General features: G+C 45.4%; 2 protein-coding genes across 2 annotated transcripts; one reads left to right on the forward strand and one right to left on the reverse strand.

Annotated features, from left to right (window-relative positions):
- Nucleotides 1-1,860: 1,860 nt before the first annotated feature.
- Nucleotides 1,861-12,326, reverse strand: LOC144110640 (required for excision 1-B domain-containing protein-like). The gene is made up of 5 exons (XM_077643682.1): nucleotides 12,242-12,326; nucleotides 10,659-10,747; nucleotides 8,399-8,603; nucleotides 5,836-5,924; nucleotides 1,861-3,375 (listed from the first exon to the last, which is right to left on the reverse strand). The coding sequence occupies exons 1-5, from the start codon at nucleotides 12,242-12,244 to the stop codon at nucleotides 3,306-3,308; spliced, it is 456 nt and encodes a 151-aa protein (XP_077499808.1). The 5' UTR covers nucleotides 12,245-12,326; the 3' UTR covers nucleotides 1,861-3,305.
- Nucleotides 12,327-12,504: 178 nt separating this feature from the next.
- Nucleotides 12,505-20,366, forward strand: LOC144110639 (glucosaminyl-phosphatidylinositol-acyltransferase PIGW-like). The gene is made up of 8 exons (XM_077643681.1): nucleotides 12,505-12,675; nucleotides 12,756-12,943; nucleotides 13,041-13,229; nucleotides 14,073-14,303; nucleotides 15,667-15,820; nucleotides 17,154-17,392; nucleotides 18,001-18,142; nucleotides 19,966-20,366. The coding sequence occupies exons 2-8, from the start codon at nucleotides 12,777-12,779 to the stop codon at nucleotides 20,308-20,310; spliced, it is 1,467 nt and encodes a 488-aa protein (XP_077499807.1). The 5' UTR covers nucleotides 12,505-12,675; nucleotides 12,756-12,776; the 3' UTR covers nucleotides 20,311-20,366.
- The last annotated feature ends 48 nt before the right edge of the window (nucleotides 20,367-20,414 follow it).

Below are 20,414 nucleotides of genomic sequence, written 5' to 3' on the forward strand. Positions count from 1 at the left end.
GCTTGTCCCGTTCATCTTTGTCCCTTGTCTGTTTTTTGTTGCACTACAAGCATCACATCTTCCAACAAGACTGTGCACACGCTCACAAGGCAAAAAGTCGTTCAGGAGTGGTGCCAAGCCGTTTCCAGACTTCACTTCTAAAGAATGGCCTCTTTACTCACCCGATTTAAACCCCCTTGCCTACTCCGTGCGGTCAGTTTTGGAGAGTAGGGCCAGCAACAAGGCTCAAGAATTTGAACAGTGAAGCGATCGCTTCAGAAGGCCTGGGAGGAAACCTATACCACCTGCGTTCCGTGGTCGAGGCGCTTCCAAAGCATCTCAGGGCCTGCATTAAGGCCAAAGGTATAATTTTTGAGCAGTAGCTTTTTTTTTTGTCTTTAGTGTGAAAATAAAGTATTTGCTGTATTTCAGACATATCTCAATCAGTTTGGTTTTTACAATCAAAATACCACCCGCAAGGACTTTCTCTGCACCCGGTATTCCAGAGCTCTCCACTACAGCCTTTTCTTTCACTCCCACCTTCCTCCCTTACGGGCACGGTTTGGGTGTCCACCGAGAAGCAAGACACTTAATGCGCCATTTTCTTTCCTCAAAAACTAATCTCCACGTCTAAAGAAAGGGGTTGGCCCACCCCCAAAATTTGGGTGGCCCACTCCCGAAAATTTGATAACCGAGCTGACTCATTGACCTGCGTCCTCTGAACAGACCTGGGACAGCCCCAAAAATTAGGTTGGCCCACCACCGAAAGTTTGAAAATCAAGTTAACACGTGGTCGTCATGCAATCGCTGAAGAAATTAACACTGCAGTCGACAAGCACCTAGCAATATTAAGTTTGCTTTAGAAGCAATGGACGCGTGGCGATGCCGCGTTTGTCTAACCACGGCTTTCATCAAAGTAGGTCAAACTAATGCAGTGTGAACGTATACCCAGACGCCATCAATTGCTTTCATTGCCTCTTTTACACTACCATCCCAAACAAATGCCTCCTGCTAGAATTCCTTTGCAGCCTGTGTAAAGTGTCGGGCAAGGTGCGGTGACGTCAATCGGCAGGAAAGAGGAAGTGAAGAGGCTTTCCGTTTCAAGGTGCCGGTACAGAGCAACGCCAAGCACCGAACGCATGCACGGTGTTCATGTAGCAAAATCACGCCTGCCGAATGGATTGCAGCTCGCCATATTCAACACGTGCACAAAGCCATGTCAGCGAGCGAATAGTGGAGGGCGCAAGTACAGCATAACGATGAGCGGGTTTGTAGAGCGGAAGCACTTCTGCACTCCCTGGGTTTCAGTGGTGTCTGCGTATGTGTGTGAACAGCAAGGATAACTAGATCACTCAACACTTAAATTACACTGCGAGCAGTGGCGTGCTCATAGGAACTGAGGCCGTTCTGCGTATTTCCTTTTCTCAAAACCAGTGGAATGTGTTCAGACTGTCGATTTTGAGGAAAGGCACATAAGTGGCCCCCTGGGTCAGTGGGCACTTCAAGCACACTAAAAGCAAGGTGGGGTCCACCTGCAAAATAACGGTGCTTAGCAATGTTGAAGCGAGAGACTTTTGCATCCTCTGGAAATCCCAATTCCTTCGTTTTTTTTTCAATACAACAGAGCCAGTGATACCAAAACAAGTATAGCGCAATTTCCAGCTGCATTTGCAATCAGTACAAATGTCACAAATGAGCACTTGCATCTGAATTTGGCACAGGTGACTAATAAAATGTACCACATGCTGAAAAAAAATTGCAGGCTGCTTAGCTTTTATACTTGTGCAAAGTAACGCATACATCACGTTCACAAATTTATGTTTGATGCATACACCACTTGCATTTGCTTCACAGGCAAGGAAAAAAACAAGAGACCTTCAATTCCAGTTGAAGTTTTTATTCCCAGAGACACCCATTCCTTGGATGCCTCAGACCTTAAACACTTCGGATGGCGTTGGAAAAAAAAATTGGCACCTGGCAATTGGAGCTTCTCCGCACCACATCTGCAGAGCAGAGACCACAACTTCGGGCAACGTCGTCGGCTCATCTGCTGGTTTTCACATGGCTTATGTAATTCAATACAAAACAACACGGCACACGAAACAGACTGCACATTGAGAGAAAAGAAAGCACTTGGAAAGAAAAGCAAGGGACAAAGGGAAACAAAGAAATATTCACTTGCTGTTTTCACGAGAAAAAGTGACAAGTTTGGTTTTTATCACAAAATGCTTGTCTAAACGACATGTTTGTCTCTGAATGACTGAAGAAACTGCCTCCACATTGGCCCCCTTTGACAAGAACACAATCTCGTGGCTGATAGTGGCCGATCCTCCGTTGTACTTGCCGCAGGAAAAAAAAAAAAAAGCGGTGCAGGAACCTAGCAGAGCATCTGAAAATCACTACATGCATGACAAAGAGCAACTACGCGATTTTGCTAGCCTCTGCCTTGCAGTGACAACTTCACAAATGCGCGCGTGGAAAATCGATCTTGACAGAAACGGCTTTGTCTTGCAAAGAGTGATGAACATCAATGATCTTCTGGGTCAGTCAAATGATTGTTGCTCTTAGTACCTGGAACCATCTCCATGGAATGAACATGTGAACATGGTCACTGAACTTCCACCGAAGACGCTGTCGCTCCTGCAATTTTTTTTAAACGCAGAGAAAACAAGCGTGTTGACATGTTCACCAAGTTGACGTCGCGACAAGTAGGCTACCAAATGGCATCCCCTTGCAGGCAGTGACAGCAGGCACAAGTTCAGCCTAGGTCTGCTAGTTCAGTAGGCAATACTTTTGTTTTCTGCGGTATCAAAAGTTCTGGGCGACATCAGAATTGCCACCGCGCGATTTCATTCAGTACGCAATGCTCATGCGGCATCTTTAACATCGCCAACCAAAAATGGCTGCTTACAGAAAAAAAACAACACTGGCAAGACTGAAGCTTGCAAAACATGACACTGGCGACTATGCTGTACTGTCAGCTTAGTGCAATGGCCATGGAAAAGCAGCCATATAGCACATTTCTAAAATTCTCGTAGCTCAAAGCATTTTAACCCCATGATACTGAACAAAGATGTATAATCGGAAAAATGCGCCCTTGAATGGCAAAGCAGGGAAAAAGGGGAAACAGGCAGCGAATCTGAGATTCTTACAAAAACTGAGCTAAGGAAGGCAAAAAAAGTTCTTATGAACTGTTAAAAAAAAAAAACGAGGGAGGAGGAGGGGACTGGTATAATACGAAGAAGTGTTCCTTGTTGAGGAATGCAGCTGAAGACCATATGTTGGCAGGGTCCTTTGTTGGCAGTCATTTCTTGTGCTTCATCCTCTTATAAGCCATTCATCTCGTACTTGAGTTCCATGAGGTTGTCGTTTATTCGTTCCACCACGCCGTTTAACCTGAGATGGCGGTTAATAAGGGTGCGATTAGTGTATGACCTCAGTATCACAACTGATTGTGATTTTATGGCGCAAGGGCATCTGGGGACAAAGAGCACCATGACACAAGGTATTCGTCTTGTTCTCAAGGTGGAGTCAAAGACCCATTTACCAAGCACTTCACCCTAAAGAAGCAGAGCACCAGGCTAGACGAAAGCTTGTACCCATTGTTTCACCAGTAGGTACTCTGTGGCACTGGGGATCGAACCCCGCACCTCCTGCATGCGAGGCGGCTGATCAAATCACTAGGCCACCGCTGCTGTAGTACCATAACTGCGACATAGTACACCTTAACTTGTTACCCGAGTAACAAAAGCAACACTATTTGAAAGCATTCGGTGCGCTTTCACACCTGTTGATCCAGCACTGTTTTTAAGGTGTGTCACAACTGCGACATGGTACACCTTAAAAACTGTGCTGGATCAACAGGTGTGAAAGCGCACCGAATGCTTTCAAACAGAGTCACTTTTGTTACTTATGTAATACCCCTGTCAAGCACGCAAGTTAATACAGGTAGGGGAGTGCGCTTCAGCATCTCCAGCAACACTTTAGGCTATGCATCCTCCCGTCACGACAATGACTACAGACACAGAGAGAGAGACTTGGAAAAGTAGATGAGAAAGAAATTCTAAGTAACTTTGGGACAATAACAAAAATAAATGGTAAGATTTTTTTATTATGAAGGTAATGCAAGACAATTTCCCAGCCTACTACGCAGAATTCCAACAACAAACACATTGCAGCATGCAGAAGAGATGGAAGTGATCTTGTTTCATTGTTACATTTCACTTATAATAAAAGATGAGGTTATAAACTCTGTTACAACCTGCAACTGCTTTTTTTATACATTACTTTCTGTGCCTTTAAAATTTATGCTGGCAAGGCAGCACACACTGTTAGTGAAGTCGGTCCCATGAATGAACTCCACACAGAGTGCGCTCTACTGTAATCGACACACACCATGCGCGGATTACAGGGGTATGTCTTTGGGGACTCTCGGTGATTGCAACTCGAAGGGCACCGAAAGCCTGTGTGCAACACTGCAGCGAGTTCAAATTAAGCATGGGGGAGTCTAATTGCACTTGACGTTTAGCAGAGCTAGGCCACTGTTTCAATTAAAAAAAACCTGTTCCAATTGAATGAATTATAATTAGCGAGAACCTTGGTTTTGTGGGGTTTAATGTCACAAAGTGACTCAGGCTAAGAAGGACGACGGAGCAGAGGGCTCCGGTTGATTTCGACCACCTGGGGTTCTTTAACGTGCACTGACGTCGCACAGTACATGGCCTTCTAGCATTTCACCTCCACTGAAATGCAGCCGCTGCAGCCAGAATCGAACAAAAGTTTTTCTGGTTAACAGCTGAGCATCATAACTGCCGAACCACCGCGGCGGCCAAGATGAGAACCTATTGTATATGCCATTAAGTGAAATCAAATTAGCGAGAGCCTACCATACAAGCTTTACTAGCGTGTAACCGCATGTAAGGGCCGCATATTTTTTCAGATTCGATGGCCAATTTTCAGGGTGCGGCCCATATACGCGATGTGTGGAAAATTTTGTTTAAATACGAACACACAGATCAGGGAATGAGCGGCAATCTACGTTCAATCGTCACTCGCAGAGTCTGCAGACTCCGAGCTGGTGCTGTGCCCTATGCATGCTCACCCCATGAGAAGTCGTGCAGCATGCCCGATGTCAACACGTAGCCGTTGTTCCATACTCTCACCACATAATAGAGCAGCTCTTCTTCCAGTTCGGGAAACTTGCATGGCTTGCTTCGGAAAGTGCACTTTTTGCAGCTTGTGTTCCTCAATGCATCCTTTTGGTTGCACCATCGTTGGATGCATTCATCGTTCACGTCAAACTTCCTGCCCGACGCATGCTTGCAGTGTTCGAGAGCAAACTCCCAGCCATGTAGCTATTAAGGTGCTTGCCCATCGAGTCCGAAATTGAAACGCTCGGTGGTAGCACAACTACAGCGAACTACCATGCTACCACAACTCCCAAGCCTTTGACAGCCACAGTCAGTGAAAACAAAGAGCTGGGGATACCGATGCCGATATGGATAGCGGGAGCTCACGATGGAGGAACAAGTTGGTGGCGATTACGATGATCCGCGGCCTCCGCGAGGAAGCGCGCTGGCAGAGTTGATTGCGGAGGGCACGGAGCGTGCATTTCAAAGGCAACTCCCTCCTGGGTTGTGGAGAGCTTGGGTGTGGCCCGTACATAGGTGCGGCCCTTACAGGCTGTGTTTACAGGGTACTTGCCTCTTTTTAGGAATGAAGTAGTTATAAGTAGGAAGACCTTATAAGAATGTTTTACCAGCATTTTATGTAATGATTCCAGAAAATGCACAAGACTGGCTAGAAACGGACTGATGGGTGAATGCTAACAGTCTGTATAGCATGCGGACCACTTGCCTTGCTTTCATTGATGCCACATCAGCCTGGTTCTTTGACTCCTCTGGATTGTCCATCAGGTCTTGCTTGGCCAGCTGTAGCTTGGCTGTCTGAACAGGGCACCACAACACACACATTACAAATTATTTACTGGCATAATGAAGGCACTTCTTTTCCCCAAAAAATTTGGGCATAAAAATTAGAGCTTTGCATTCATTATACAGGGGAATATATCAGCAAAAATTGCCATGTTCACAATGAAAAAGCAGCAGTGTTTATTATGAGAGTAAATACACCTTGCTTAGCATGATGTACACCTCAGTAAATTCGTTCTTCCCATTTATCTTGGTAGCAATCTGGTTGCTCCGTTTGTGCGACCATGCAAAGAAAGTAGCAAGAAAAAAAAGTGGGAAAAATGCTAAATTTTTGCGAAAATTATGTTGCAACAAAAATAATAAGGAGGCAATATGTGAGAAAGCACTGACAGGAAAAGGGCACAATTGACAGTGAAAATGTGAATATCCGAGATAACTTTACATCCTTTGTCCATAAATCTTGTGAATGGTCATTTTGTAAGAGATGAGCATTGCACCCGAACCCTTGCTGCAGCCTTTTGAGAGGCTAGTGCGGTATGCTTAAATGATAAAATGACAGCAAGACCACCACTAGTAGAGTCGTCCATAGGCCTGTCTAGAGTACTTGAGTGGCGCGCTCTGTTGTGCATTTATAACAATCACCGCTGCCCGGTGGGCCCGATACAGCTTTTAGAGACATGAGGAGTTAACCCATATATATATGCCTAATGTCCTAGATGTAGAACACCCCTTTTGCGCAGTAACACTGAAAATTTATTTAGTGAAAGCTCGCGCCTTATAGCATAGGCTGAAGAAGCTCTCGCCTATTCCTGTGCAAATACAGACGACGACCGAAAATTGGGCATGCTTGATTATTCGGAGTTTTTTGCGGCACCACGACATGGCCCATAGAGCCAATGTACAAGACTGCCTGAAATTTCGGAGGCATCGCAACTGAATGCTCGATTTTTCGGACCTCGTTCGCACTCGCCGCCATATAATGTGTACAGTAGAACCTCATTACTTCAAACTGCAGGAGAGATCGAAAACTTGATCAAATAAAACGAAATTCAAGCTTAAAGGGGGCCTCTTGCAATACTGAATTTCTGCGCGAGTCTGCACATTGCACCCGCGTGGTTTCGAATTCGTACGGTTCTTAAACGTCTTCCACCGCACTAACTTTTTTAAAAGCAGTCAGAGTTCGCGGAACTCATCTATGCAGAGTCTTTCGTTTCGAATACGGAAAGAGGTAGCAGTGAAGCGCGTGGGGGGCATATGGCTTCACGGAGACTGCGAGCGCGGGAGGAAATGCTGGTGCATTTTAAAGCGAGGTCAGCGTACCCGCGGCAGAACGCACCACAACCGTGACTTTTCTATCGTAAAACCGTAAATAACTGGCGTTTCGAAGACAGGCAAGACGACCCTCATTATACGCAAGCCACCACAGAGTGCATATCGCAGAATACGATGCAGATTTTGGCTCTAGTCGCTAGGCCTAATGACGGAGGCCAACGCTGACGAAGCGCTTGCTTCGGCCGTTTCTCGGTTCTTATTGTTTCGCCATTTTCGCATTCCCATTCTGGGTCCATCGCACTGTGGGCACAGCGCAGTTCAAGCAGCGGCGTATTTGTTTTCCCTATTTAGACTTTGTCCCAACCCGCGTGTTCATCGGCGACATGCCAAGGGCAGCACAGGCAGGCCGAGCTCGTGAAAGCGGTTGCCGCTCGTCGTCTCTGCATGTGTCGCAGAGCGAAATTTAGTCATTAGGAACTTTAGAATGTGTGCAGCACAACTGACCTCTTCCTTCAGCGTAACAGCAATAAGTTCGCAATTTTTTCGGCGAAATTTTGATTTTCCTGATTTTTCGGTCGTTTTTGCGGTCCCTAGAGGGTACGAAAAATCTGCTGTCGACTTTATTGGGTTGAGTGGTTTAAGTTTTGCACGTTGTGTGCATTCAGAAAGATCTGCAACTCTTCCCTGGAAGCCAATTTTTCAGATTCGACCCCATTGACTACCTTGCAAACCTTGAAGAAAAAGTTATTTTTTGCGTATTTTCATAACAAAACCACCGTGCGTGATGCGAAATGCGATTTTAAAGTCCATGTCCAATGTTTGAAGCTTTATCACACATAATACGTAGCGTATTTATTTGCACAGTGTCCTACACTACACTGTCGGAAGGCTCAAAACTCAAGTGCTGAAAAAAAAAAATTTCTACCAATAAATGAATGAATGAATCCTGGAATGAGAACAGCATGTTATATAAAAAATATTTTAGTTTTTGCAAACTCCTGAAGTTTCACCACGTATGGGTTAAACCTGATCCATGGGAATGTGCACGCGTGACGAGGCCAGGTTTCGAGCACTCGGCCACTTATAAATGACAAGTGTGCTTCCCGGTGCACTGTTCAAGCAGGGCCTGGACACGCGAGTCTAGTGCGCGACCACTTTGAATGCAGCTGCCATGATGTCACAAACCAGCTACGCTGCACAACTCAACGGAAACTCACCAGTTCGAGTTTGATTTTCTCTTCATCTTGCAAGGCACGCACATAGTCTGCGAGGTGTGCCGAGTTGTGGTCGAGCCGGAGCCGCCGCTCAATGTCCACCATGCCCTCAGAGATGCGCTTGAACTCTTGAGTCACCTCGCGCACCAGCTCTCGAAAAGTGGGGAAGTCGTAGTTTGGCGCCGTTGCCAGGTAGATCTTGTGGCCCCTGCTCGTGGCAAAAAAAGATGCGAACTCAGTAAGCGCACTTCAATCCTTATTAGTCCTGTGCATTTTTTACTTAGCAGCTTTAAAAAAAGAAGCTAGCCTTTTTGAAACACAAACCCAACTTAATGACAAGCTGGAACAAAAACAGCTTCCAAATATTTTCCCTTTCGGCACAAACAGAGAATAGTTATACCACTGCTACTGCAAGGCAAGTATTGGAAGCTGAAAATTTTAGGGGCCTGCAGCGCCCCACAAATGGCAAAGTACTTCCTAATGGCAGACTGTCTTGGCAAGTTTGTACATTTTCTCGATTAAATGGCAATAAGATGGCAGCACAGGAAAGAAGCGGAAAACAAGAGCTCCTGCGAGTTTTATTTACTGTGGTGTAGTCTTACCGCTGTATTCAAGAACGAAACTTAAACTTAAATCCCGACTTAAGTGACCCGCCGGCCCTTAACGCATTTCACGAACAACCTTTGCACTAAGCGAACAACCTTGCACTAAAGCCAAACTTGAAGATGCACTTGTCGACCCAACAACTTAAGCTAGGTTCTCAGCTAGCTTAAGTGCCTAATTGAGACTTTCCGCATTTCAAAGCGGCTTAACTGAGAATGGCAAGGTACTGACATGGCAGGTGCCATGTCAGTAATACGAGGTTCCTTACAAGTCAACCAAGCATGGTTTTCACATCACTCGACAAGACAGTCACAGTGCTGTTCATCTGACACATGAAAGAAAAATGAGTACGTGGCACATGAACCCCTGAAGCAAGAGATGTTCCTGCTCAACACTACTCTTTTTCGTTTAGTTTATGGGGGCTTTACGTCCCAAAGGGGCTCAGTCTATGAGGGACACCGTAGTGAAGGCTTCCGGAAATTTCAACCACCTGGGGTTCTTTTAAGTGCACTGACATCGCACAGTACACAGGCCTCCACTATTTTGCCTCCATCGAAATTCGAACACCGCAGCTGGGATCAAACACGCATTTTTCAGGACAGCAGCCGAGCGCCATAACCACCGAGCCACAGCGGCGTCCCATAGTCACCTTTATTCTGTGCAAAAAATCCGACACGAGCTGCAAGCTAAACAGTTTTGAAGCAGCCTATGCAGAAAGCCCACTCAGCGTCTTTTCTGAAGGGCAGCTCACGTGCACTAAGCAATGGCAGAAGTGAAAAGTACAGACTTGCTTGCAAGAAAAAGCTGCAACATCAGCCTGGCTCTCATGCATGAGCACTGATAACTCCAAAAATACAGCTTAGTACCTCTCAATGTGCTGCCACTGTACTATCTCCAGACAGGGCTATGAGGCATTATTCGTTATCACCATATCAGTTCGTGGGAAGGTTGCCTTGATCTTGACACCAAAAGGGGCCACACCACAGTCAGCTTACCCACTCCAGATGTTTTTATCAAAGTTCATGAGACCCCTGCTTAGTGGCAACTTACCCCCAACCCCCGGTATTCCAGCATGTCATTCCCATAGGACGAAGGTACATGACTAACGTGTTTCAATGCATTAAATAAAAACTGCAACTGTGTGTCCTATATGTTGAGACTATGTTTGCCTACCGCCTGAGCAAGCAAAAATGAAACTAAGCAGAGAAAGCGGGGTTGTCAGCGCAGTACTGTGCGAGTACAAAGTATACAACAGCATGAGAAGCAAACATGAAAAAAAAAAAATTATGAAGCATCCATTATAACAAGTAATGCTTGCATGAGACCAACAGAATCTCCAGTTGCTTTCATGTTCAGTGACGTGTTTCTCCACACAGAATATCTCCCAACTTATAAGGTAGCTAGAAACGAAAACCTAAAATACAAAAAGAGCTGACAGCACGAATTCAGCAGCCTTACTGCTTCAACCCCGACGAAGACAGTGACGACACTCGCACTTGCCAGAGCAAATGCGCTTTTCCGACGCCTACATCAAAGTGAAATGTCATAAGGGTGCAGCGCAGGCTTTGCGATACAAGCTGTTCGGATCGCACGTCATCAATCATGCTCCAAGCCCAACTTGAGGCTTGCGAAAATTCGCAAAGAGAAAAACCAAACTCACTCTTCAAAAAGTCTGTACGTGTATGCTCGTTCCTCCTGGAGACTGCAAATCTTCTTGAGCAAGCTAAATACATCACTGCTGTTGTCAACCTGAAATACAAGAACACGTACACTGCAATGAATATAAAAAAATTCTTACGTTGAACAACCTAGAGGAAACACCACAGGGTGCATAAATAAAACATTCACAGCACCAAGGTCTACAGTGTGCTAGAACATTCAGTTACAAACATTAAATGTTAACGTTCGATATTTATTGCCCATGTATCTGGAGAATAAATAGCTTAGAAAAAGGTGAGGTCGGACCGAGTTTAGAGGCGTCAGTCAGTGCTTCAAAAGTCACATATGAATTCATGCGAGGGCTATTAATATCCATACTGTTCTTATGACCTTTACCAGCAAAGAAAAAAAATAAATTCGCCGAGGGAATGGCAAACAACGCCGGTAGAAACTGCATTATGTAACTATTAATCGCAGTTAATTGGAACGAAAGCCCAGCACAAATGTGCGAAAATCTGTGTTCCATCGACAACCTAACGACAGATACCACGTAGTACACAGCTATGAGTTGTCGCCAAGTAGAGTTCGATCACCGGAATCAATTGCTCCTCGCGGCCAAACATCACGCGCATCAAGCAGTCTTCAGGAGACAAAGGCTACGGCGCACAAAAGGCGCGCAAGCGTCGTTAGATTTGAATGCGCGAGCGTACGCGTATCTACGCGAGACTACTTTTGATACGTGGGCGACACGTGCAGAGTAGCAATTCCAGTACAGTATTGCGTACTACGTCTCTGCGGCAACTTCCAGACCAAAGCCGCCGCATTTCGCCCTAACGCTCATTACGCAACTCGAATCGATTATGCCGCTCTTCGCAGAAACTGACTGTGTTCAGAGAGTCACATCAGCGACGCTCGGCGAACTGAAACCTGAACCGGCTTCCAAAACCAGCCTAAATTACCGAACAGTCGAAGCGCTAACGAAAAAAAGAGTTGCACGCTGTAGACTCATTCACACCTCGGACAAGGAGAGAAAAAGAACCCGAAAAGAAAACCGAGCAGACGTTTAGGACTAGTCGGACACCCGCCGAGCCACGTGAAAATGAAGATGACCTATTTCGGAGACAGATTTTTCAAAAAGGACCGGCAGGCCCTGGCCAAAGACAAACCTGTTTCCGTCAACCGAAACGCGTATTGCGGCCGGTGCCTAAATGTGCTCGCTCTGATACTTCAAACGTGAAACCCGACCGCGCTGGCGTGACCGGCGCTGGTACGGCGTGTGGGTCTGGGGCGACAGCCCACCATCGTAGCGTGCCGCTAAATGAACGACGCAGTTTCGGCGTCAACGTAAAGCGTAGCATTTGACACGATACGTTTCTGACGTCAAGACAATGAAGTCGGCACGGTTTCCTCAAGGCCATGCCGCCGCTTGGCGAATTCGCAATGTCCGGAAGAAAATACACGATTCCGCATAAATTTTCCCCAACTTGGCCGTTGTCAATGCTAACCCGGAGTCGACCGTTGCTTCTGGTTTACGGAGACGGCTACCAAGTTCCCAGAATAGTGAGCATGCCGGAAGGAAATTACCATTTTTAAAGCCGGCGTTGCCTCTGTCAGCTGCTCCAATGCAACAGGTGCTGAGAAGGGGAAAGGCTTCGGTTGCCAGGAGCTGTTTTAGTACGAAAAATACGGCTGCAGTTTGCGCCCTCTTTATCCAATCAACGATTGCTATTTAAACTCGGCGAACGCTTAATTTTCACTTTTATTTATTTGGATGTTAAAATAAAATTGATCACTATGTAAAATCATTTTTTCTCCCAAATTTCAGATGCGTGAATCAAAACCAAAACGGCGACAAAAATGTCTGCATCGTTTGATGTGTGTTCACGCCTCTATCCCAATTTACGCGCAGTTACGCGCGTGTTGTAGGGTTTTCCTGCTGCCTACAAGTGATGGAACCGAAATGAAACTAGTGCGTTATTTAAACATGCCTGAAATGTAGGAGATTTTATTTTGAAAAGGTAAAGCGCTCCCGATCAGTGTGTTGCGTACGCCCGCAATCAAATGTGCAGAATCTCGACGTGCTGTGTTTCTGTTTCAGAGCTAGTCATCCAGGACAATTATGATGGACAATTCGCAGAAGGCGCTTCATGAGGCATTCGTAACATCAAAGGACGGCTGTAGCCCGGTGCAACTGCTGCTTAGAGGCGGCCTTTTAATCTACAGCACTCTCCTTCATGCGGCACTTGCAGAACTGCCAGTCATCAAGTCCCTCAGGAAAAACATTTGGTAGTCGTCTGCGTGATCGTTGTTGTTTCTTCGTCAGTTTGCACATGCTGTTTTCTGAATGCTCGTTTTTTTTTATTTTCCCTTTCTGTAATTTCAGGTTTTCCGCAAGTTTTGCCGTTGCAGTTCAATGCGTTCCCTTCGTTTTGTCATTTACCCTCGTGGCGGAGTACTGGGCCTGCGTGGTGTTTACAGTCATCGCCTTGACACTTGGAATACGTGTCTCGCAGCGTCTGTTGGACCAGCACACTCCGACGAAGAGCCATGGAAAAAGTGTGGTCAGAAAGAGGTACACTTAATTTGGATACGTTTCTGTGCTCACAGTCGACTATGTGTTTGTGTGCCCGTTTATGTGACGACCGCCGCAGTTGCAATGTAGCAGAGAGGCCCCTCTGTGTTCGAAAGTGGTAACTTTTCGCGATATCGACAACAAGAGTAGAACTTTGCAGTCTCAAAGGCACCGGAAAACAAGTTCGATATGCATCGATAAGTTCTCTGCAGTGCAGGTGTTAAAATGTTTAGCGGAATCCCGAAAGTTGAGGTAAATTTGTAATAAGGGAGTAATTACTAATTGGCATCGACCCAAGCACAGCCATATGGCTACAAAGGAACGCTGTACAGCTTCCACAGAAACTTTCTAGTTTAAGAAAAATTTGTCCTGGTCTGGGATCCTGGTCTGGGGCACTGGTAGAAAGGATGCAACACAATGCTGACTAACAACTGACATTTAGTGTCACACCACATGCATAAGTACATGCGGGCAATTAAAAAAAAATGAAAGCCAAACACAACGACCATGACATACTCATACCTGTGTGCTTGTGCTGCTGTGCTGTTTCACCATCGTGCAAAACCAGCTTGCCCAGCAGTTTGTGCTTTCCGGTTTTCCTCTCATGTATGTGCACATTAACAGGACTTTCAAGACACCGCAGCTTAGTTTGAGTATCTGCACTTTGGAGTGCATGCGAGGCACTTTACACATTCATAATGTTTTTCAGGCACCCAAAATTTTATTACATTATTTGTGGCAGTTCCGCAAGTGCTTGCATTATTATTATATTTGTTCAGAATGCAGTATGTGCTAGAGAGTACAGAGTGAATCATAAAGGGCATTTTTTCTTTGTCTCTTCAGGAATATTGCCAAAGTGGCACCGCACGACTACCCTGGACTTACCTCGGCCCGTGCGCAGGTCATTCTGATGACCGTCTTCGGCATCTTGGCTGTAGACTTTGCAACTGTGCCCCGGTATTTTGCCAAGACTGAGAAAACGGGCTTTAGTCCAATGGATCTAGGCGTTGGTGCTTTTGTCATAATTGTGGCTGTGAGCTCTCGAGAGGCCAAGAACATCCTGCCTGCCAACCGGTGAGTCTTTTTGCGTTTCACATGACCTAAACACACTCCCAATGCATCCCAGTCATCGTTCATTTGATGAAACTAAACCAGCATCAAGAAGAAATTCAATTATGAACAATTAAGCAGTAATCGGCGAATATCACAGTACAGTAAAAGCTCGTTTATTCATTAATTCGAACTGCCGGCACAGTCCCAGCGAAGACCCATGTAAGTCTATGGCGTCGCACACTTGCTACTTCGGATGCTACGGGTCTTGCACCAGTTAATTCGAATTGGCTTCTGAGAGGAGGCCATGTCCACGTATGACTGGCACGGCAAGCAATCGTCCAAGTAGACCTACTTGAACATGAATCCCATGCTGCAGAGAGCTCGCATACTTCTGGAGGGCGTGCATTGGCAGGCGAGACGACGATCAGATGGTCCCATCTGTGAGAAGTCACACCGTATAATTTTGGTTTCGTTTTTCTGAGCTTCACGCCAGCCCGCATCAGCACCGAGCCCAGTGGCGCATCGTTTAAGTGCTGATTGGCGTCTCTCGCTAGTCAATATTTATGCCGATTTTTTTTTCTCGCCAGTTCAATGCCACTGTGCATTCCCGTCCCCGTGGTTTTTACTGTCCTTACAGTGTGCCAAAATTTCACGCTCACCCCGCGCTGTTCGCAGTTTGTGTGCTGAAGCCTCCTCACATGTGATGCTGCCGCTTGTGAGGTGTGCGATGCACTAGCGGTGGAAATGTACAGCTTAAAATAGTCATTGTCATCCTGTTCTCACCTCTAAAGCGAGCAACCATTGCACAGTCTTTCACGAAATACATTTACCGTGATGCAAGCTGTTCTTGTTAGTTTCGATAAGGTGAACTTTTGGATAATTTTAACATTTGTTTTTTGTTCCTTGAAGTTCGAATTGAAGTGGTTTAATTTACTGTTACACAGAAAGCATAGCGCGAACTAAAGAAGACGAGGCGAGTACAGGACAAGCGCTTTGTGCGTAACGATGAACCAACATGCCCAAACTTATTCCCTCCTAATTTATTATATGCTGCTGTCTAATGCATCATTTGGAGGAAGAAAACATGTGACTAAAATTTGATGTCTCTGGTCCTTTAATGCAGTTCCTGTTTTGAGTTGGTGATGAATTAGGCCTTGCTCCTGCAAGCTGCTAGTTGTTCCACTTAAGTTTTAGAGTCACTGCCCCGATCAGGCAGTGTCCCCGTGGTCGAACCACGGACCAGCGCGAATTTTTCTTCAATTGTGCATGTTTTGAAAAAGCTGTACAGCTTTCGTTTTGTAGCGTTGTGGCTACTCTGATGTGGATGCCCATGAATATTTACTTCCTTTGCCTTGATAAAGTGCTGCATTTTTTTTTTCGGCAGCTGGCAAAACGTGGGGAAAGCGTTGCGAGGCAGCGCAGCACTCATCATATTGGGATTGGTGCGTCTGTTCATGGTGACAGTCCTGAACTACCAGAACCCGGTGCACGAGTACGGTGTCCACTGGAACTTCTTTTTCACCTTAGCATGCACTAGGGTAAGGCACTCGGGAGTTGAACACAATTTTCATAGTCAAAACAACAAGCAAGGCAGCACTTTTGCTTTCAGACTGCAAACTTTTCTTGCCAGCTGACCTTTTGTTTCTCATAACCGTGATAATGTATGTGGGATGTGCACAAAAAATAAGCCAAGAAGGCAATTATCGTACTTGTTAACGTTATTCTATCAGGTGTTTTATTTTATTTCATTAGGCGTTAATTAAATCGAGGAAATTAAAAAGCTAATCAGAGCATGTTTTCATATGTTAAGTGCGTGAACATGTGCGAGACATGCATGAAACTTGAGTGGAAACGCGAACATATTTTCCTCAACAAAGTATGTGCCTGCCTGGGTAGATAAACAGACTGTTTATGGTGCAGTAGTAAAGAAAGATATACAATGACATATGATTCATGACCTCTCGCTTTTACTGATTTGTGTTGCAGTTCTAAATGTCCTGGCAGTTTTTGCGTAACAATGTGTTACGGTGTCTAGGATTTACAAGCTTTTTAAAAATTACTTTTGCTTATAGGGTTTTTCTGGCAGCACAATCCGCATTTATCGCCAAGAAAATTAATTTTAAAAATCTTCCCGCCAGCCGATTAAAATTTGCTGTGTAGCATAGCCACTGGGTTCTGTGCCCAAAAATTGCTCTCGACGCACACAGTTCACTTGCAAAATCAGCCGGTGATAGCAACACCTGTGTTTCGTTTACTGATCTTTTCTAGTTTATAACAGCTCCGTTTTCAGTGAGAGTGGTCTCCTTGCGTTTGGAGCGCGGCACCCTATCAATATAGTCCAACTTAAATTGTCTCCAGTGTCCTTTTAAAGAAAAAAAAATATCCAAGGTCAAAAGTGCAGTTTATTTCTTGAATGAAAAAAATCTGAACGGTTTTGAGTTTTTCCAAAGCAAAAGCTTTCCTCTCAGCTGCGTATTATGTGTTGAGTCTTGCCTTTTGCATGAAGCTGCTACCCAGGAGGAGCTTTTTTAAATTAAAAATTGTGAAAAATATGGTGGCCAACTTTCATAGTTAGTCCAAATGCGAATTAGGTGTGCTAGTGCTGTGTGTCCATTTTTTGTATTGCTTTGCATTGTTTATTTCCTACCTGCAACCTAGGTCAGGTGACCTTGTGATGTCATCACAAGCTGCCAGGTGTGTGCATACACGCACAAGCAACAAGCATGCATGCACACCTGGGCAGGTAATCAGAGCGCCACAAAGCAGGCTTCAGACAAACACATATAGCTAAATGCGGGGAATGGCCACAATAAGTACTAGCACACTAAAGTATCATAAACTATTTTACATTCTTAACTGTCTAAACTGCAGGTTCTGACTTCGGTGGTGTATGCAACCGTGCCGATTCACCTGGACTGGGTGGTTGCCGTTATCTTGGCTTGCACTTACGAAGCCTGCCTCGTGTTCACGCCGTTGGCATCCTTTCTCGACAGCGATGAGAGGTCAGGCTTCTTGGCAGCTAACAAGGAAGGCCTCACATCCATTGCTGGCTATGGTGCACTTCACTTGGCAGCTGCGGCTACAGCCAGAATGCTTGGCTACAAACCGCGGTAAGTTCTGGTGGGGGCCAACCTCAAGCACTGTTCAGTCCGAAAACTCTTTGGTGTAAAAGTAACAGCAGCAGGAAGACATGTTTGTATGACGATATCTGTGTGAGGCTTCATTCGAGGTGAAAAGCGTTACCTTTGGCGTAGTACGTCGCATTAAAAAATTTGCGGACTTGTTTGCTAGGTGTGAAGCCAAGAACTCTGAATGTTATTTAAAATCGGTGTAAACGCTTCTGAAGTACTCTGACCGTCCCATTGGTACAGGTTTTGTGGACCGACCCCCAAAATTCCAACAGTCATGGCCTGCATTGTCTTCCCATGCATGACTCTGGGGCCTCAGAACAGTGGGCTCATCAGTCATCGCACTTGACAGCCACCAAAGAATAAGTTCCCAATGGACATTGTAGAAGTGGGCAAACCTCTGACTAATGCAGCCATAGGTGATGAACAAAGGGCTGAGTTGTGACAGTTGTGTATTCGGGCACAAGGCAGCAGATCCAAGCAGCCAAAATAAGCAGCCTACTCAAATATTAAATGCATACCTGGATTGTCTTTCGGCAGTCGGAGATCGCCAGTGTCTAACTTTTCTTTTTCCTGCTCCTCCCTTCAAGGAACTCCGCTCGTGATTGGGTCATGACAGGGCTGCAGGCTGCTGGAATGGCGGCCGCCTCTTTTGCAGCAACCTATGTCATGCACACTGCAGTGGACCCAGTGTCGAGGAGGCTTGCAAACTTGTCGTACTGCCTGTGGATGGTAAGTGCAAAAAATTTAACCGCGGTTCATATGGGAATGACATTGCACTCATTGCATCATCATCATCATCATCATCAGCCTGACTACACCCACTGGAAGGCAGAGGCCTCTCCCGTGTCTCTCTAATTAACCCTGTTCTTTGCTAGCTGTGGCAACCGTATCCCCGCAAACTTCTTAGTCTCATCCGCCCACATAACTTTCTGCCGCCCCCTGCTACGCTTGCCCTTCTACTCATTGTTACTCATTGCACTGCTACTCATTGCACTTCTTGATAATGTGATGTGTTCTCGTGTGAACAGGGCACCTCACACAAGTTTCTAAACGCCGTTGCTATCATGCACATGGTCAGGGGTGCAGTCAGCCGTATTAGCTACCGTATTTACTCACGTAATTAGCACACATCTTTTCTTTAAACTAAGGCTTCAAGAAGGGGGTGCTCAAACTGCGCGAGAATTTTCTGAACATGTCCTATAAAACGCTACAAAGGTCATAATGTGCAATATATACTGTATATTGCTGTCTATATGTAGACTGGGCCCCCATCTCGCACCCCTCGCTGGGAAAAAAAAAAATCGACTCCAGATATAAGACGCATACTGCCTCCCTCTCCACCCCACGTTATGTAGTTACGGAGATAACGGGTGATAAAAAGTCACCTTGGCATGCAGCCCAGCTGATAGTGGCAGACCGAACAGCAAACGATTTGGTAATTTCGGATTCTGGTGCACATGCAACTGATTGTACGGGGAAGCAACCGCCAGCACGAGTGAGCCGGGTAAACTGCGCACAGTTCATGCCCTCGCCACTCGCATCTTTCGCAACGACATAGGGCAACGCGGCCGCTCCAATCTTTCCAAGCTTGCCTTGCGCGCACCTGGGTGCATGCTGGTGGTCTGGCGCAGCAGAGAGTGCAAAATATGCGAGTAAAAGTAAGGGGTGCGCTAATTATGTGCGGGTGCAAATTACGCCAGTAAATACGGTATTAATGACAATCTGCCAATCAGTAAAGGTCCGTCAGTGCAATGCTCCCTTCATGTGCTGCATTGCTGGGAAACAGCAGACGCATGACATTTGGATAGAGTTAACTAGATCGTGCAAAGAGAAACATACCGAATTTTTTTTTTTTCTATCTCAATCGCGTTTTTCCTTAGTCAGACAAGGCAAATCTCATTTTCTAATAAGTAGGGGCCTGCGAATGTTCAGAATTTTGAATACAAATTGAATATGTTATTCGGTTCATATTCGATTCGAGAAATTGATATTAGAGAATTTTCAAATATTCGAAAACTTCCAAATATTCGGCAGCGATCAAATACCGCAGCGACTTTTGTAAATCCAACCATGGCAAAACCAGAATATCTGGACAAATTATCCGAAGGTCAAGTTTAGTGTCCGAAAAATAGTAAAGAGCCCTCCTGTTTGCTTATTTCTGTCGTCTACTGTGCGGAGCGGTTACATTCGGACGCAAGGCGTCCTTAGGGATGCCCTTAGGGACGCCTTGCCACCTTGTGAAATTCTGCAAGGTGGCATTTTTGTGATTGGTATTTAAAAATTTTAATATTCGTACACCCGTACTAACAAGCTAAGCGAGAAGTGACTAACATACTGTTTACCTCCTTTAGCAGTGTGAAAGTTGTCTGCTGTTTTGATCATGATTTGTTCTCCTATGTTGAAACAACAGTTAAATGTTTTGGAAGCATGAAGCACATCTAAATGTGCTTGCAGTCCCAGTAATGGTGCAACAGTGGTTAAGCACACAGTGCTTTAATTGGGATGCATCAATGTGAAATGTAATAATGGACTTACTCTTTCTTTCTGCGCAGTATTCCCTTGGAACGTTCGCAGTGGCCCTGAGTGTTGGGGTCTCGCTTGCCAATGCCGTTCTCCTGCCTCGCAGCGCACAAGTGGACTACAACCTTTTTGCTGTGTCTCACGCTGATAACTCTCACACTGAGATAGACATTTTGTGGAAAAGCATTAACTACAATGGAATGGCTGTGTTTCTGCTGGCAAATATCTTGACTGGACTAGTGAACATTTTCTTTCACCCAAGGACTGCTAGTGACATAGTTTGTTTTGTGTCACTCGTTGGTTACATCTATGTGCTCTGTATGTTCGCAGTGTTCCTGCACCGAAAGATGGTCAAATTAAAGTTGCCATTCACGTGAATTTGACCTTGGTGTGTAGTATTTTTGCAGAATAAATAAGTTATAAATTTCAAGAACCTTGCATGTGTTATCTTATACCATTGTCTGCATTTCATTTGCAGAGA

Source organism: Amblyomma americanum, chromosome 11 (assembly GCF_052857255.1).
Source record: "Amblyomma americanum isolate KBUSLIRL-KWMA chromosome 11, ASM5285725v1, whole genome shotgun sequence".
Lineage (NCBI taxonomy): Eukaryota > Metazoa > Arthropoda > Arachnida > Ixodida > Ixodidae > Amblyomma > Amblyomma americanum.

What these genes read in the sequence shown, in the direction of transcription:
- LOC144110640 (XM_077643682.1), bottom strand. An exon ending in ACGTACAGACTTTTTGAAGA is followed by an intron (nt 8,604 to 10,658) that starts GTGAGTTTGGTT and finishes TGCCACGAGCAG; the next exon opens with GGGCCACAAGATCTACCTGG. An exon ending in GTGGCATCAATGAAAGCAAG is followed by an intron (nt 3,376 to 5,835) that starts GCAAGTGGTCCG and finishes CCGCCATCTCAG; the next exon opens with GTTAAACGGCGTGGTGGAAC.
- LOC144110639 (XM_077643681.1), top strand. Translation starts at nt 12,777, where the DNA reads ATGATGGACAATTCGCAGAAGGCGCTTCATGAGGCATTCGTAACATCA. An exon ending in AACATCCTGCCTGCCAACCG is followed by an intron (nt 14,304 to 15,666) that starts GTGAGTCTTTTT and finishes TTTTTTCGGCAG; the next exon opens with CTGGCAAAACGTGGGGAAAG. An exon ending in TGTCGTACTGCCTGTGGATG is followed by an intron (nt 18,143 to 19,965) that starts GTAAGTGCAAAA and finishes CTTTCTGCGCAG; the next exon opens with TATTCCCTTGGAACGTTCGC.